The sequence below is a fragment of the Dreissena polymorpha genome, chromosome 5 (assembly GCF_020536995.1).
Source record: "Dreissena polymorpha isolate Duluth1 chromosome 5, UMN_Dpol_1.0, whole genome shotgun sequence".
Lineage (NCBI taxonomy): Eukaryota > Metazoa > Mollusca > Bivalvia > Myida > Dreissenidae > Dreissena > Dreissena polymorpha.
The window spans coordinates 29,178,005-29,194,016 of record NC_068359.1 but is presented as its reverse complement, the minus strand read 5'-3'; the positions used below and the strand labels follow the sequence as shown (position 1 = coordinate 29,194,016).

General features: G+C 39.7%; 1 protein-coding gene across 6 annotated transcripts in view; it reads left to right on the top strand.

Moving 5' to 3' along the window:
- Positions 1-16,012, top strand: part of LOC127880661 (pseudouridylate synthase 7 homolog) — a 77,932-nt gene that overhangs the window by 47,249 nt on the left and 14,671 nt on the right. For all 6 annotated transcript variants that reach the window (XM_052427987.1, XM_052427985.1, XM_052427986.1 and 3 more), the window contains exons 7-13: positions 1,009-1,086; positions 1,321-1,386; positions 4,542-4,730; positions 5,082-5,143; positions 8,079-8,233; positions 10,136-10,280; positions 12,576-12,662. In XM_052427987.1, the coding sequence (XP_052283947.1) occupies positions 1,009-1,086; positions 1,321-1,386; positions 4,542-4,730; positions 5,082-5,143; positions 8,079-8,233; positions 10,136-10,280; positions 12,576-12,662 (782 nt within the window). The remainder of the gene's footprint in view (positions 1-1,008; positions 1,087-1,320; positions 1,387-4,541; positions 4,731-5,081; positions 5,144-8,078; positions 8,234-10,135; positions 10,281-12,575; positions 12,663-16,012) is intronic.

Here is a 16,012-nt window from a genome sequence, read left to right as displayed (position 1 = left end):
TACTGGTTTGTGTGTGTACATTTCAGCCTTAAGAGCAGCTTGTGTCAATACAATCATCTACTGGTGTGTGTACATTTCAGCCTTAAGAGCAGCTTGTGTCAATACAATCATGTATTGGTGTGTGTGTACATTTCAGCCTTATGAGCAGCTTGTTTCAGTATAATCTTGTACTGGTGTGTGTACATTTCAGCATAAAGAGCAGCCTGTGTCAATACAATCATGTACTGGTGTGTGTGTGTGTGTACATTTCAGCCTTAAGAGCAGCTTGTCTCAGTACAATCATGTACTGGTGTGTGTACATTTCAGCCTTAAGAGCAGCTTGTTTCAGTACAATCATCTACTGGTGTGTGTACATATCAGCCTTAAGAGCAGCTTGTGTCAATACAATCATGTACTGGTGTGTGTAGATTTCAGCATAAAGAGCAGCTTGTTTCAGTACAATCATGTACTGGTGTGTGTACATTTCAGCCTTAAGAGCAGCTTGTGTCAATACAATCATGTACTGGTGTGTGTAGATTTCAGCATAAAGAGCAGCTTGTGTCAATACAATCATCTACTGGTGTGTGTACATATCAGCCTTAAGAGCAGCTTGTGTCAATACAATCATGTACTGGTGTGTGTACATTTCAGCCTTAAGAGCAGCTTGTCTCAGTACAATCATGTACTGGTGTGTGTACATTTAAGCCTTAAGAGCAGCTTGTTTCAGTACAATCATCTACTGGTGTGTGTACATATCAGCCTTAAGAGCAGCTTGTGTCAATACAATCATGTACTGGTGTGTGTACATTTTAGCCTTAAGAGCAGCTTGTTTCAGTACAATCATGTACTGGTGTGTGTACATTTCAGCCTTAAGAGCAGCTTGTGTCAATACAATCATGTACTGGTGAATGTACATTTCAGCCTTAAGAGCAGCTTGTTTCAGTACAATCATGTACTGGTGTGTGTACATTTCAGCCTTAAGAGCAGCTTGTGTCAATACAATCATGTACTGGTGTGTGTAAATTTCAGCCTTAAGAGCAGCTTGTTTCAGTACGTGGGGACAAAGGACAGACGAGGGAAGACATGCCAGCAGGTGACGGTGTTCAGGTATTCTACAAAACAACATGGGCAATTGGCTCATAATTTATTAATATCATTGTAGTTGCAATCTTCTGTAAATGCAATTGTTTACATTAGTATTCAAATATAGATATGCTTTAGTCAGCCAAATAGTACAAATTTAAATGTTTGCAGGTTTTGTTGTTTGCTGTTTTCATTTTGCAATGTTGTGAGACCTGTTCTTTGTTTTATTCAACCATTCAATCAATTGTTTTGTTGCAGAGTTGCCCCAGAAAAGTTAAAAGGGCTCAACAAAGTCTTAAGGAACATTGTGGTGGGAAACTTTAGGTAGGAATGTTTTCATTTCTTTGGCATATAGTTTCAATGTGGTATAGAGTTGTCTACCAGGAACAGCCCATGCACAGGGCTCTCGGAAACGTTAAATCAAGTGTATTTGTACGCATAAATTTGAAAAATGACGCCTATTTGAAACCAATTGAGAGTCCCCAGGATGCACCTTTTTGAATAACTGGGATCTTCAAGTCAATGATCCATTAACAAAAAAAACCTGTAGGACAACCTCCTATTAAAACTCAAGCCAACACAATTTATTTCCTCACACCAGTTTAAAATCGAATAAATCAAAAGCAGTAATGTTTCTAAATTGTTTCATAGTATTCCCACATCCCATCCTATAGGGAGCTAAGCCCTGATGCTTTATCTGTCAGAATGAGCATGCTTCCAGTAATGTAGTATTATTTTTCACCTTTGAAATAGCCACTTGCTGATGTGTTACAGATTTACAATTTTAACTTCCTAGAAACTTGCCCATCAAAGACCTTTGATGTCTGCCAAAACCATTCACAACTTGCAGTATTTTTCAGGCATAGGTTTTATTGATGTCATCTGGTAACACTGTCGTGATTGTCAAAGACTTTTGTATTTAACAGGTTTTATTGTTGTTTCAAATGGAAATATCATTGCAGGGTAATGATGTTTTGTTTACAAAAAAAGTTAATGTATATAAGTGTGGTGTGTATGTAAATATATGAAGCACTTGTATGCACACTTGCCTTAAAAGAGTTGTTATCCCCCGCCAGAGGCGGAGGGATATTGTTTTGGCGTTGTCCGTCCGGCCGGCCGGCACTTTTGTCCGGAGCCATATCTTGGAAGTGCTATGGTGGATTTCATTGAAACTTCGTATGAGTATATATCTATGCATAAGAGGATGATGCACGCCAAATGGCATTGTATACCATCTGTTAAAAACAGAGTTATGGCCCTTTGTATCTTGAAAAAATGCTTTTTACTATAGGCACTTTTGTGTCCAGAGCCATATCTTGTAAGTGCTTTGGCGGATTTCATTCAAACTTGGTATGAGTATATAAATGCATAAGAGGATGATGCACGCCAAATGGCATTGTACACCATCTGTTAAAAACAGAGTTATGACCCTTTGTATCTTGAAAAAATGCTTTTTACTATAGGCACTTTTGTGTCCGGAGCCATATCTTGGAAGTGCTTTGGCGGATTTCATTGAAACTTGGTATGAGTATATATGCATGAGAGGATGATGCACGCCAAATGGCATTGTATATCATCTGTTAAAAACAGAGTTATAGCCCTTTGTATCTTGAAAAAATGCTTTTTACTATAGGCACTTTTGTGTCCGGAGCTGTATCTTGGAAGTGCTTTGGCGGATTTCATTGAAACTTGGTATGAGTATATATTTCCCGCGCCAGAGGCGAAGGGATATTGTTTTGGCGCTGTCCGTCCGTCACTTTTGTGTCCGGAGCCATCCTCTGTCCGTTCATCTGTCAGTATGTTCATCCGTCCGATTTGCACCCATCCTCAAACAAAGCATATTTTGCGGGGGATATCAATTCTACGAATTTGCTTGTTTATTTTATTTTTGTCTACATGATTTTTAGCTCATCTATTTTTTGAAAAAAAATTATGAGCTATTGTCATCACCTTGGCGTCGGCGTCGGCGTTGGCGTTGGCGTCCGGTTAAGTTTTGCGTTTAGGTCCACTTTTCTCAGAAAGTATCAATGCTATTGCATTCAAACTTGGTACACTTACTTACTATCATGAGGGGACTGGGCAGGCAAAGTAAGATAACTCTGGCGTGCATTTTGACAGAATTATGTGCCCTTTTTATACTTAGAAAATTGAAAATTTTGGTTAAGTTTTGCGTTTAGGTCCACTTTTCTCAGTGAGTATCAATGCTATTGCATTCAAACTTGTTACACTTACTTACTATCATGAGGGGACTGGGCAGGCAAAGTTAGATAACTCTGGCATGCATTTTGACAGAATTATGTGCCCTTTTTATACTTAGAAAATTGAAAATTTTGGTTAAGTTTCGTGTTTAGGTCCATTTTATTCCTTAAGCATCAAAGCTATTGCTTTCATACTTGCAACACTTACTAACTTTCATAAGGGGACTGTGCAGGCAAAGTAATGTAACTCTGACTGGCATCTTTACAGAATTATGTGCCCTTTTTATACTTAGAAAATTGAAAATTTGATTAAGTTTTGTGTTTAGGTCCACTTTATTCCTACAGTATCAAAGCTATTGCTTTCATACTTGCAACACTTATTAACTATCATAGGCAAAGTTATGTAACTCTGACTGGCATTTGGACGGAATTATGGGCCCTTTATACTTAGAAAATTGAAAATTTGGTTAAGATGTATGTTTTGGTCCACTTTACCCCTAAAGTATCATAGATATTGCTTTCATACTTGGAACACTCAAAAACTATCATAAGGGTACAGTAAAAGGACAAGTTGCATAACTCTGGTTGTCATTGTTACGGAATTATGGCCCTTTTTTGACTTAGTAACTTTTAATATATGGTTAAATTTTGTGTTTCAATCCACTTTACTTCTTAAGTATCAAGGCTATTGCTTTCAAACTTCAAATACTTTCATGCTATCATGAGGTTACTGTACCTGGCAAGTTGAATTTTACCTTGACCTTTGAATGACCTTGACTCTCAAGGTCAAATTATTAAATTTTGCTAAAATTGCCATAACTTCTTTATTTATGATTAGATTTGATTGATACTTTGACGAAACTACTCTTACCTGACATACCACAATAGACTCCACCCAAACCGTCCCCCGTGCCCCCCCCTCCCCCCCACCTCCCCCCTCCCCCCCCCCTATTTTTATTATTTTTTTTTAAGATCATCTCACAAATGACCACCACACCCTCACACTATACCCCCACCCCACCCCCCCCACCCCACCCCCCCACCCCAATTTTTTTTTTTTTTTTTTTTTTTTTTCAAGATCATCTCACAAATTACCACCACACCCTCACACTATACCCCACCCCCCCCCCCCCCCAATTTTTTTTTTTAAACGGTTATGTTTGAAATACCGTCCAACCATCGCACCCAAAAAATCCCCCCCCCCCCCCCATCGCCCTTCCCTTGATTGCAAGTCCTTCAGAATGTTGTTCTCAAACAAGACGCGCTGTTACTTGGTTACAGCTATGTGGATCGGCCACTCAGGCTGAGTGCGTCGAGAGGTAACAGGTTCACCGTGGTCCTGCGCGCAGTGACAGGCAGCCTGGCGCAGATAGACGCAGGCATGCAGTCCCTCACTGAGGCAGGCTTCATCAACTACTTCGGTATGCAGAGGTTTGGCACACAGGCTATACCCTCACATCATATTGGCAGGTAAGAAGTCATGTTTGTCTCATTGGTTTCACAGGCTTTTCAGAAGTATACCTTTTATTTCTTACCCCCCCCCCCCCTTAATATAAAAATACAAAGTATTGTCTACACTTTTAAATGTACAACATTCTTAAATACTTGCTTGTGCCTATAATAAGAATTTGTGCATATGCCATTTTTATAAATTCTGTGCTAAAAATTAAAAAAGTGATGCCACTTTTACAAATTGAGAATTTCTGACAAAAAATGTTTCTCTAGACTTGCCTCTGGGTCCACAAGGTCCAAAGGTTATATATTTGGTATGTAATATGATATTGTGGTCTGAACTTTAATGAAGTTGGTGGTGTGTTGTAGAGCTCTGCTACAAGAAGACTGGAAGACTGCTGTAGAGCTGATTCTGAAGCCCAGAGTGGGAGGTAATACCCAGTGTGGGAGGTAATACCCAGTGTGGGAGGTAATACCCAGAGTGGGAGGTAATACCCAGTGTGGGAGGTAATACCCAGTGTGGGAGGTAATACCCAGTGTGGGAGGTAATACCCAGTGTGGGAGGTAATACCCAGTGTGGGATGTAATACCCAGTGTGGGAGGTAATGCCCAATGTGGGAGGGAACACCCAGTGTGGGAGGTAATACCCAGTGTTGGAGGCAATACCCAGTGTGGGAGGTAACACCCAGTGTGGCAGGTAACACGCAGTGTGGGAGGTAATACCCAGTGTGGGAGGTAACACCTAATGTGGGAGGTAACACCCATAGTGTTTTTCCCAGGAGGGCAAAGGGGCATGGCGCATTACTTTCAAAAAGGGCATTTTAGCGCGCAGTTTAGGCAAAAAAGGGCAAAAACGTTCCCTGAATACCTGAATTACGGGGAAACATGTAATCGCATCAGAAGCAGTTGTGGAAAAAATAACATATAAACAAGCACATTTAATGGTAATAGAAGTATTTAACTTACTATGATTTAAATAAATATATTTACCTTGCGATGTACATTTAAGATCCATGCTGTTTCAATAAACTGTACAGCACGACAAACATAATACAGCAATATATGAATCTGATTATACTCAGATCCACTAACATATAAATGAAACCATGTTTGTCTTATCCCATTTTCTAACAATAATCTCGGCAGATGTTTAAAATAAAATTGCTAGTAAATTGATCACTTACAATATGCAAACACTCGTTTCCGTGACATACATCCACCGAGTAGATTTCAAATAAATAAATAATGTTGTTGCTATCTAAAACATTTTTATGCATCGTTGATTATCACAGACATTTCATTAATTCCTTCTTAAGGTATAATCTCCATCGTTAATTCGATTGTTTACGACGTTATTTGCCATTTTTGCCGAGTCACAATTTAATTCTGTGTAGTCCGCCATGTTGATAAAATGTCAAATGATGTAAGCGACAGGTGCGCATAGCAACGTTAAATCGTATACGCGATTCGCATTTTGTTAAATTAGTATACGTCTCAGTAATTATTTCAATAATTAGATCTAATTATCTTAAAGACGAAAATGATAAAGAATAAATTTGTTTGTGAATTTAAATGTAATTATGCGTAAAAATGTATGTTTCGATATAACTGAATAATGCATGCAAAGCCACGAGAATAACATCGAGTTTTTCATCAAAAGTCTCCGAAGTAATGATTATATCGTGGAGGAGTACTGTACACATTGCCGAGCGAAAAGTGCGCTTGGTATAACATAGCCTCCAGCATTATCGATTGATACTGACACGGGGTTATTCACGCATGACTTATTCACAGCTTTGGAGCAGTCAGTAAGACCTACCTATAAATCGAGCACTGTTATAGATAACATCTGCTCAATTAAATATAGTCGATTAGATGTTGACATCTCTCGAGTAAATCAAGCACAGTCGGAGCGTCACAGACAATCAAGGACGCTGATTTTGCGGACCAAGTTAGATCATAAGGCAATAAAGATGTTATCGATAAGGGCGCGTGGCGAAATTTGCCTTTTAAAAAAAGGGCGCGTGGCGAAATTTGCCTTTGAAAAGGGCAGCGTGGCAATCCGGGAGGGCGGCGTGGCTTTTCGCCACGCTAAAATAGCCTGGGAAAAACACTAACCCAATGTGGGAGGTAATACACAGTGTGGGAGGTAATACCCAGTGTGGGAGATAATACACAGTGTGGGAGATAATACACAGTGTGGGAGGGTAACAACCAATGTGGGAGGTAATACACAGTGTGGGAGGTAATACCCAGTGTGGTAGGTAACATCCAGTGTGGGAGGTAATACACAGTGTGGGAGGTAATACCCAGTGTGGGAGGTAACACCCAGTGGGGTAGGTAACATCCAGTGTGGGAGGTAACACCCAACGTGGGAGCTAATACACAGTGTGGGAGGTTAGACCCAATGTGGGAGGTAATACACAGTGTGGGAGGTAATACCCAGTGTGGGAGATATAACTCAGTGTGGAAGGTAATACCCAGTGTGGGTGTTACCGTGTGGAAGGTAATACCCAGTGTGGGAGGTAACACCCATTGTGGGAGGTAACACCCAATGTGGGAGGTAATACTCACTGTGGGAGGTAATACCTAGTGTGGAAGGTAATACCCAGTGTGGGAGTTACCTAGTGTGGGAAGTTATACCCAATGTGGGAGGTAACACCAAATGTGGGAAGTAATACACAGTGTGGGATGTTATATCCAGTGATGGGGGTAAAACCCAGTGTGGGAGGTAATACCCAGTGAGGGAGGTAATACCCAGTGTGGAAGGTAACACCCAGTGTGGGAGGTAATACCCAGTGTGGGAGGTAACACCCAGTATGGGAGGTAATACCCAGTGTGGGAGGTAACACCCAGTGTGGGAGGTAACACCCAGTGTGGGAGGTAATACCCAGTGTGGGAGTCAACACACAGTGTGGATGAGTTAACACACAGTGTGGTAGTTAACACCTAGTGTGGGAGGTAATACCCAGTGTGGGAGGTAATGCACAGTGTGGGAGGTAACACCCAGTGTGGGAGGTAATACCCAGAGTGGGAGGTAACACCCAGTGTGGGAGGTAATACCCAGAGTGGGAGGTAACACCCAGTGTGGGAGGTAATACCCAATGTGGGAGAGTCAACACCCAGTGTGGGAAGTAAACACCCAGTCTGGGAGGTTAACACCCAGTCTGGGAGGTAAACACCCAGTGTGGGAGGTAACACCCAGTGTTGAAGGTAACACCCAGTGTAGGAGGTAATACCCAGTGTGGGAGGTAACACCCGGTTTGGGAAGTAATACTCATCATTACCATGAAGTGCAGATGTGCAAGACACTTGTTTGGTCTTCTGTTATATATTTACAGGCCAGTTTGCCCGTATTGTTTTCAGATGATGCCCAGCTGGCGGCTGCCCGTGGGTACTGGTGGTCTACCCGGGACAGTGGGGCGTCCATTGAAAAGTTCCCGCGGTTCTCCTACATAGAGAGGAGCATCTTGGCAGGGCTGGCTGCACGGGAACAGGACTACTATGGGGCATTCTCCAAGGTTACATCAGCTACATCTGTTAGAATGGCTTTAGGAGTGATACCATTTATTGGCTTTTGAACATTTTTATCCAGCAAAGCACTTTTTGAATACTTGATTTCATTCCAAAATTCTGATCTTTCAGTCTTATGTGAAGCAGTCTGCACTGAAAACGTAAAGTTTGAGCCCACGGATATACAATTCCATTCGGACTCAAAAGTTTTGCCCTTGTCATGGTCTTATTAATACATATCAATATTGATGTGCTGAAATGTCCAAACCCTTGCAACGGCAACGCCTGAAACGTCTTAACAATCAACTGAAGCTTTTGAATAAAAAAGAGTGGGTTCTAGCTGCATATTCAAGCAATCAATACACAGCAATACCTGCTGACAAAATTTATAACATTGAGAGATATGTGTTTACATATGACAATAAATCTTTGAATGGTGCTTTAGAGAATTGACAGTTGCGGCTATACTACTCTTGTCATGTTATAGGGTTGGATGTCTGTTGAAATTTGTGTATTCAAAAATAATTTATTGTGCAAGAAAAGCTTAATTTGCAGTTAATTGTTATGTCAACATAAACTCTTGACTAGTTTTGTTCTTTGAGTAAATATCATGGAAATATAATATTTAATTTCAAACATGGAGTGCAAGCCATCTGTCATGTTCCCTGCTCAACTGTTGGCTTTAATAATAATTGATTGATAAGTGCAAGTTTATTTGAATTTATGATGTTATAATATTGGACTATAAAGCCATCATATGGGTATATGATTCTTCATGGGTCACAGTCTAAAGCACTAGTCTAAAAACGTTCTGGGGCAGGCTGCTGTAGTATCAATAACATTCTTTGACTCCAAAATAAAGACAGCAGACAGCAGAATAAAGATTTCTGACCAACTACACATGCCTTAAGTATTTACATGCTCTTTAATAGCACTTTTTATGAAGATTTATGTTATCATCATGTAAGCAAAATCCGTTTTCTTGAATTTAAGTCTATTCTTTTTTTTAAACAATGGCACTGGTTATGTTGAATTTGAGCCCAGTGCTGCGGCACCAATTTGAGCCCAGTGCTGCGGCACCAATTTGAGCCCAGTGCTGCGGCACCAATTTGAGCCCAGTGCTGCGGCACCAATTTGAGCCCAGTGCTGCGGCACCAATTTGAGCCCAGTGCTGCGGCACCAATTTGAGCCCAGTGCTGCGGCACCAATTTGAGCCCAGTGCTGCGGCACCAATTTGAGCCCAGTGCTGCGGCACCAATTTGAGCCCAGTGCTGCGGCACCAATTTGAGCCCAGTGCTGCGGCACCAATTTGAGCCCAGTGCTGCGGCACCAATTTGAGCCCAGTGCTGCGGCACCAATTTGAGCCCAGTGCTGCGGCACCAATTTTTCATGTGAGACCTATTGCTTGACAGGCATTTTGCAGCTTCACCAATCACCTTTCATATAGATTGTAGATTCTGTCAAGTTACTGCTCGAACATTATTGAAACACTTCATAGATTAAAATCATTATTAATGGTACATGTACTTAGATAAGTGAAATTGGTAACTTTATTGATTACGTTCATGATATGAATTATAATGTTAAGTTGCATGACTGAAAATTTCTTCACTTAAAAAAGAAAAATTGCAATAGAACCTTGTATTTCTTTTAACTTCTTCTTGTGAATTGACACTAATTTTATTAATTAATATATATGGCTATATGCTAATTGAGATTTTAATGTCTGGTCAAGGAGTTTAATTTGTATGTATGATATATTGGTGTTTAGGTAAATATAATGTTAATAACCCAAGTCATTGGAAAAGGCTTTCTATAACTTAGGTAAGTTTCAGCATGATAAATATCCTATTTACTAAAGATTTCCATCAGTTGTATATGCCCCTTTGATCTCTGCCCACTGAACATAGGTGTCCCGTAACAACCGTCTGATGTACGTACACGCCTACCAGAGCTATGTATGGAACCTGGTGACCTCCCAGCGTGTGAGGCAGTATGGATTGAAGCCTATGGTGGGAGATCTCATCATACCACTTGACACTGCAGCAGGCAATGGTAAGTCCTCGCCACCTCAAAGTTGTCATGGCCTTTTGAGGAATAAAGCTGTTTTACCAAGTCACAATGAAAAAATTGATGCACACCTTGGTATTTTTCTACAAAAAACCAAAGTTTATCACAGTATAAAAGCTTAGTACTTGTTTAACCCTTTTGTTTAAAACACACAAACTCTGCCATATTGACCAGATAACATTTTTACAACCTACTGTTTATTGCAGTGTTCAAATGTGCTGAAGCATTGAAACAGTGTCTTCAAACATTTATCAAATAGCAAGGAGAAAATGTAGTAACAAATCATAAGATATTTAACAATAGACCTGTATAGACAGAGTTTTATCCCAAAAAGTGTCCCACATTCGTTAAACGAGGTTGTCATTCCCTCTGTTAATTGGTTTTCCTAAGACGAGTCTTTTGAAAAGTTCTTTCCATTGATTTTCTTTTAGATATTTCAGAGTCCATTATAATGGTGTAAACGTTCAATGGAACCTTTCATTGCAGTGGCCAGCCTCATTTATGTATACCAGTGTTTGTGAAATGTCTATTTCTATACCTTCTCAAACAAAGTTTGCCATGAGGATGATGGGGTATTAAGGAGTCAGCTGTGCGTTGGTTGGTTTAGCTGTCGGCATTTGGAGCTTACTACTTCTATATTTCTCAAGTTTTTATGCTCCCCCAAAATTTTGGGGGGGAGCATATAGTCGCCGCTTGGTCTGTCCGTGCGTGTGTCCGTCCGTGCACAATTTTTGTCCGGACTATTTCTCAGCAATTAATGACCGAAGTTCAATTAAACTTTATGGGAAGCTTCACTACCAAGAGGAGATGTGCATATTATCAGCCGGTTCTGGTCGGATGATTTTTCACAGAGTTATGGCCCTTTGAAATTTTCCATTAACTGTACATATAGTGCAATTCTTGTCCAGGCTATTTCTCAGCAATTAATGACCGGAATTCAATGAAACTTTATAGGAAGCTTCACTACCAAGAGGACATGTGCATATTATCAGCGGGTTCTAGTCAGATGATTTTTCACAAGGTCATGGCCCTTTGAAATTTTCCATTAACTGTACATATAGTGCAATTCTTGTCCGGGCATTTTCTCAGCAACTAATGACTGGAATTCAATGAAACTTTATGGGAAGCTTTACTACCTTTACGAGATGCACATATTATAAGTGGGTTTTGGTAAGATGATTTTTCACAGAATGATGGCCCTTTGAAATTTTCCATTAACTGTACATATAGTGCAATTCTTGTCCGGGCTATTTCTCCCTAACTACTGACTGGAATTCAATGAAGCTTTATGGGAAGCTTTACTACCTTGAGGAGATGCGCATGTAATTTGTTGGTTCTGGTTAGATGATTTATTTAGAGAGTTATGGCCCTTTAAGATGCTAAACCATCCATCGTATTATTTTGTCCAAAGTTATGCACCTCAAGACGTTTCCTTTTATCTGAATATATAGTACAATATTGTGACAAAAAAACCTTTGGGGAGCATCACCCGTCTCCGACGGTTTCTTGTTGAAATATGCTGTAACCATTAAGTGTACATTTGCAAAACACCTTTTATTCCCAGTGATCCACACATTTTTAGTCAGGTGCCTTTGAAGTAAGCCATTTAATGGAAAAAGCATAAAATGTATTAACAGAGCAATCATCAACTTCTATATTTCACAAGCTATTGTATTGAGACTGGAAATATATCTACCACCAACCACCAGAAAGTATAGATGTGCAAGGCTTAATGTTCAAGCACAATTATCGTCATGTTCTTGATTAATTTGCTTTTGAACTTATAATTTCTGTGGGAAAGTGATGTGGTGGTATATTTTAATAACTTCTTTGACAAAGCTCTATTTTGTGTCGTGTTTGGCAATCAGTTTGACTTAAAGGCAGGCTTAATAAAAGGCCATTTGTTGTAATGAAGTGTCTCATGCTTGTGATTCTTTAGTTTATGTCCCCTTCAAGGATGGTATGATGGTTACTCGGAATAAAGGGAAGATGCAATTTTGAGGTCAACAGTTCATAGGTCAAGGTAACATCGCCTTAAAGCATTGATTAGATTTCTGCATGGCTCTAGAGAATACTTTCACTTACAATCATCTTAATTGGCATGCTGGATAATGGGATCGAAGGAAGACAGCTTATGTCTGTGAGGTCCATGTCACAGGGAAACATTTTCTAACAATTGCATATATTGCCATTTGCTTTTTTGAAAAATGACATGCATTTGTTACAAACATCTCTCTTTTGTAATATCATGATATTGTTTGTATAATTTGGGATGTTCAGAGCAACCTGAGGACAACACAGAGGGACTGACGGATGAGGTCGCGCCAATCAAGGCCAGGCCTGTAGTGCTGGATGAGGCTAGTATTGGTGAGTGTTGTATATCACACAGTATTGGTGAGTGTTGTATATCACACAGTGTAGGTGAGTGTTGTATATCAAAGTGTAGGTGAGTGTTGTATATCACAGTGTCAGTGAGTGTTGTATATCACAGTGTCAGTGAGTGTTGTATATCACACAGTGTTGGTGAGTGTTGTATATCACACAGTGTAGATGAGTGTTGTATATCACACAGTATAGGTGAGAGTTGTATATCACACAGTATAGGTGAGAGTTGTATATCACACAGTGTAGATGAGTGTTGTATATCACACAGTATAGGTGAGAGTTGTATATCACACAGTATAGGTGAGAGTTGTATATCACACAGTGTAGGTGAATGTTGTATATCACACAGTGTAAGTGAGTGTTGTTTATCACACAGTGTAGGTAAGCGTTGTATATCACACAGTGTAGGTGAGTGTTGTATATCACACAGTGTAGGTGAATCTTGTATATCACACAGTGTAGGTGAGTGTTGTATATCACACAGTGTAGGTGAGTGTTGTATATCACACAGTATAGGTGAGTGTTGTATATCACACAGTGTATGTGAATGTTGTATATCACACAGTGTAGGTGAGTGTTGTATATCACACAGTGTAGGTGAGTGTTGTATATCACACAGTGTAGGTGAGTGTTGTATATCACACAGTGTAGGTGAGTGTTGTATATCACACAGTGTAGGTGAGTGTTGTATATCACACAGTGTAGTTGAGTGTTGTATATCACACAGTGTAGGTTAGTGTTGTATATCACAAAGTGTAGGTGAGTCTTGTATATCACACAGTATAGGTGAGTCTTGTATATCACACAGTATAGGTGAGTGTTGTATATCACACAGTGTAGGTGAGTGTTGTATATCACACAGTGTAGATGAGTGTTGTATATCACACAGTATAGGTGAGAGTTGTATATCACACAGTATAGGTGAGAGTTGTATATCACACAGTGTAGGTGAATGTTGTATATCACACAGTGTAAGTGAGTGTTGTTTATCACACAGTGTAGGTAAGCGTTGTATATCACACAGTGTAGGTGAGTGTTGTATATCACACAGTGTAGGTGAGTGTTGTATATCACACAGTGTAGGTGAGTGTTGTATATCACACAGTGTAGGTTAGTGTTGTATATCACAAAGTGTAGGTGAGTCTTGTATATCACACATTATAGGTAAGTGTTGTATATCACACAGTGTAGGTGAGTGTTGTATATAACAGTGTTGATGAGTCTTGTATATCACACAGTATAGGTGAGTGTTGTATATCACACAGTATAGGTGAGTGTTGTATATCACACAGTGTAGGTGAGTGTTGTATATCACACAGTGTAGGTGAGTGTTGTATATCACACAGTGTAGGTGAGTGTTGTATATCACACAGTGTAGGTTAGTGTTGTATATCACAAAGTGTAGGTGCGTGTTGTATATCACACAGTGTAGGTGAGTGTTGTATATCACACAGTGAATGTGGGTGTTGATATCACACAGTGTTGATGAGTCTTGTATATCACACAGTGTAGGTGAGTGTTGTATATCACACAGTGTAGGTGAGTGTTGTATATAGCACAGTGTATATAGGTATTGTATATCACACACTATAGGTGAGTGTTGTATAGCACACAGTATAGGTGAGTGTTGTATATCACACAGTGTAGGTGAGTGTTGTATATCACACAGTGTAGGTGAGTGTTGTATATCACACAGTGTAGGTTAGTGTTGTATATCACAAAGTGTAGGTGCGTGTTGTATATCACAAAGTATAGGTGAGTGTTGTATATCACACTGTGTAGGTGAGTGTTGATATCACACAGTGTAGGTGAGTGTTTATATCACACAGTGTAGGTGAGTGTTGTATATCACACAGTGTAGGTGAGTGTTGTATATAGCACAGTGTATATAGGTATTGTATATCACACACTATAGGTGAGTGTTGTATAGCACACAGTATAGGTGAGTGTTGTATATCACACAGTGTAGGTGAGTGTTGTATATCACACAGTGTAGGTGAGTGTTGTATATCACACAGTGTAGGTTAGTGTTGTATATCACAAAGTGTAGGTGCGTCTTGTATATCACACATAATAGGTGAGTGTTGTATATCACACAGTGTAGGTGAGTGTTGTATATCACACAGTGTTGATGAGTCTTGTATATCACACAGTATAGGTGAGTGTTGTATATCACACAGTATATGTGAGTGTTGTATATCACACAGTGTAGGTGAGTGTTGTATATCACACAGTGTGGGTGAGTGTTGTATATCACACAGTATAGGTGCGTGTTGTATATCACACAGTGTAGGTGGGTGTTGTATATCACACAGTGTAGGTGAGTATTGTATATCACACAGTATAGGTGCGTGTTGTATATCACACAGTATGAGTGTTGTATATTACACAGTATATGTGAGTGTTGTATATCACACAGTGTAGGTGAGTGTTGTATATCACACAGTGTAGGTGCGTGTTGTATATCACACAGTGTAGGTGGGTGTTGTATATCACACAGTGTTGATGAGTATTGTATATCACACAGTATAGGTGCGTGTTGTATATCACACATTGTAGGTGAGTGTTGTATATCACACAGTGAAGGTGAGTGTTGATATCACACAGTGAAGGTGAGTGTTGATATCACACAGTGTAAATGAGTGTTTTATATCACACATTATAGGTGAGTGTTGTATATCACACAGTGTAGGTGAGTGTTGTATAGCACACAGTATAGGTGAGTGTTGTATATCACACAGTGTAGATGAGTGTTGTATATCACACAGTATAGGTGAGAGTTGTATATCACACAGTATAGGTGAGAGTTGTATATCACACAGTGTAGGTGAATGTTGTTTATCACACAGTGATGGTGAGTGTTGTATATCACACAGTGTAGGTGAGTGTTGTATATCACACAGTGTATGTGAGTGTTGTATATCACACAGTGTATGTGAATGTTGTATATCACACAGTGTAGGTGAGTGTTGTATATCACACAGTGTAGGTGAGTGTTGTATATCACACAGTGTAGGTGAGTGTTGTATATCACACAGTGTAGGTTAGTGTTGTATATCACAAAATGTAGGTGAGTCTTGTATATCACACATTATAGATGAGTGTTGTATATCACACAGTGTAGGTGAGTGTTGTATATCACACAGTGTTGATGAGTCTTGTATATCACACAGTATAGGTGAGTGTTGTATATCACACAGTATAGGTGAGTGTTGTATATCACACAGTATAGGTGAGTGTTGTATATCACACAGTGTAGGTGAGTGTTGTATATCACACAGTATGAGTGTTGTATATCACACAGTATATGTGAGTGTTGTATATCACACAGT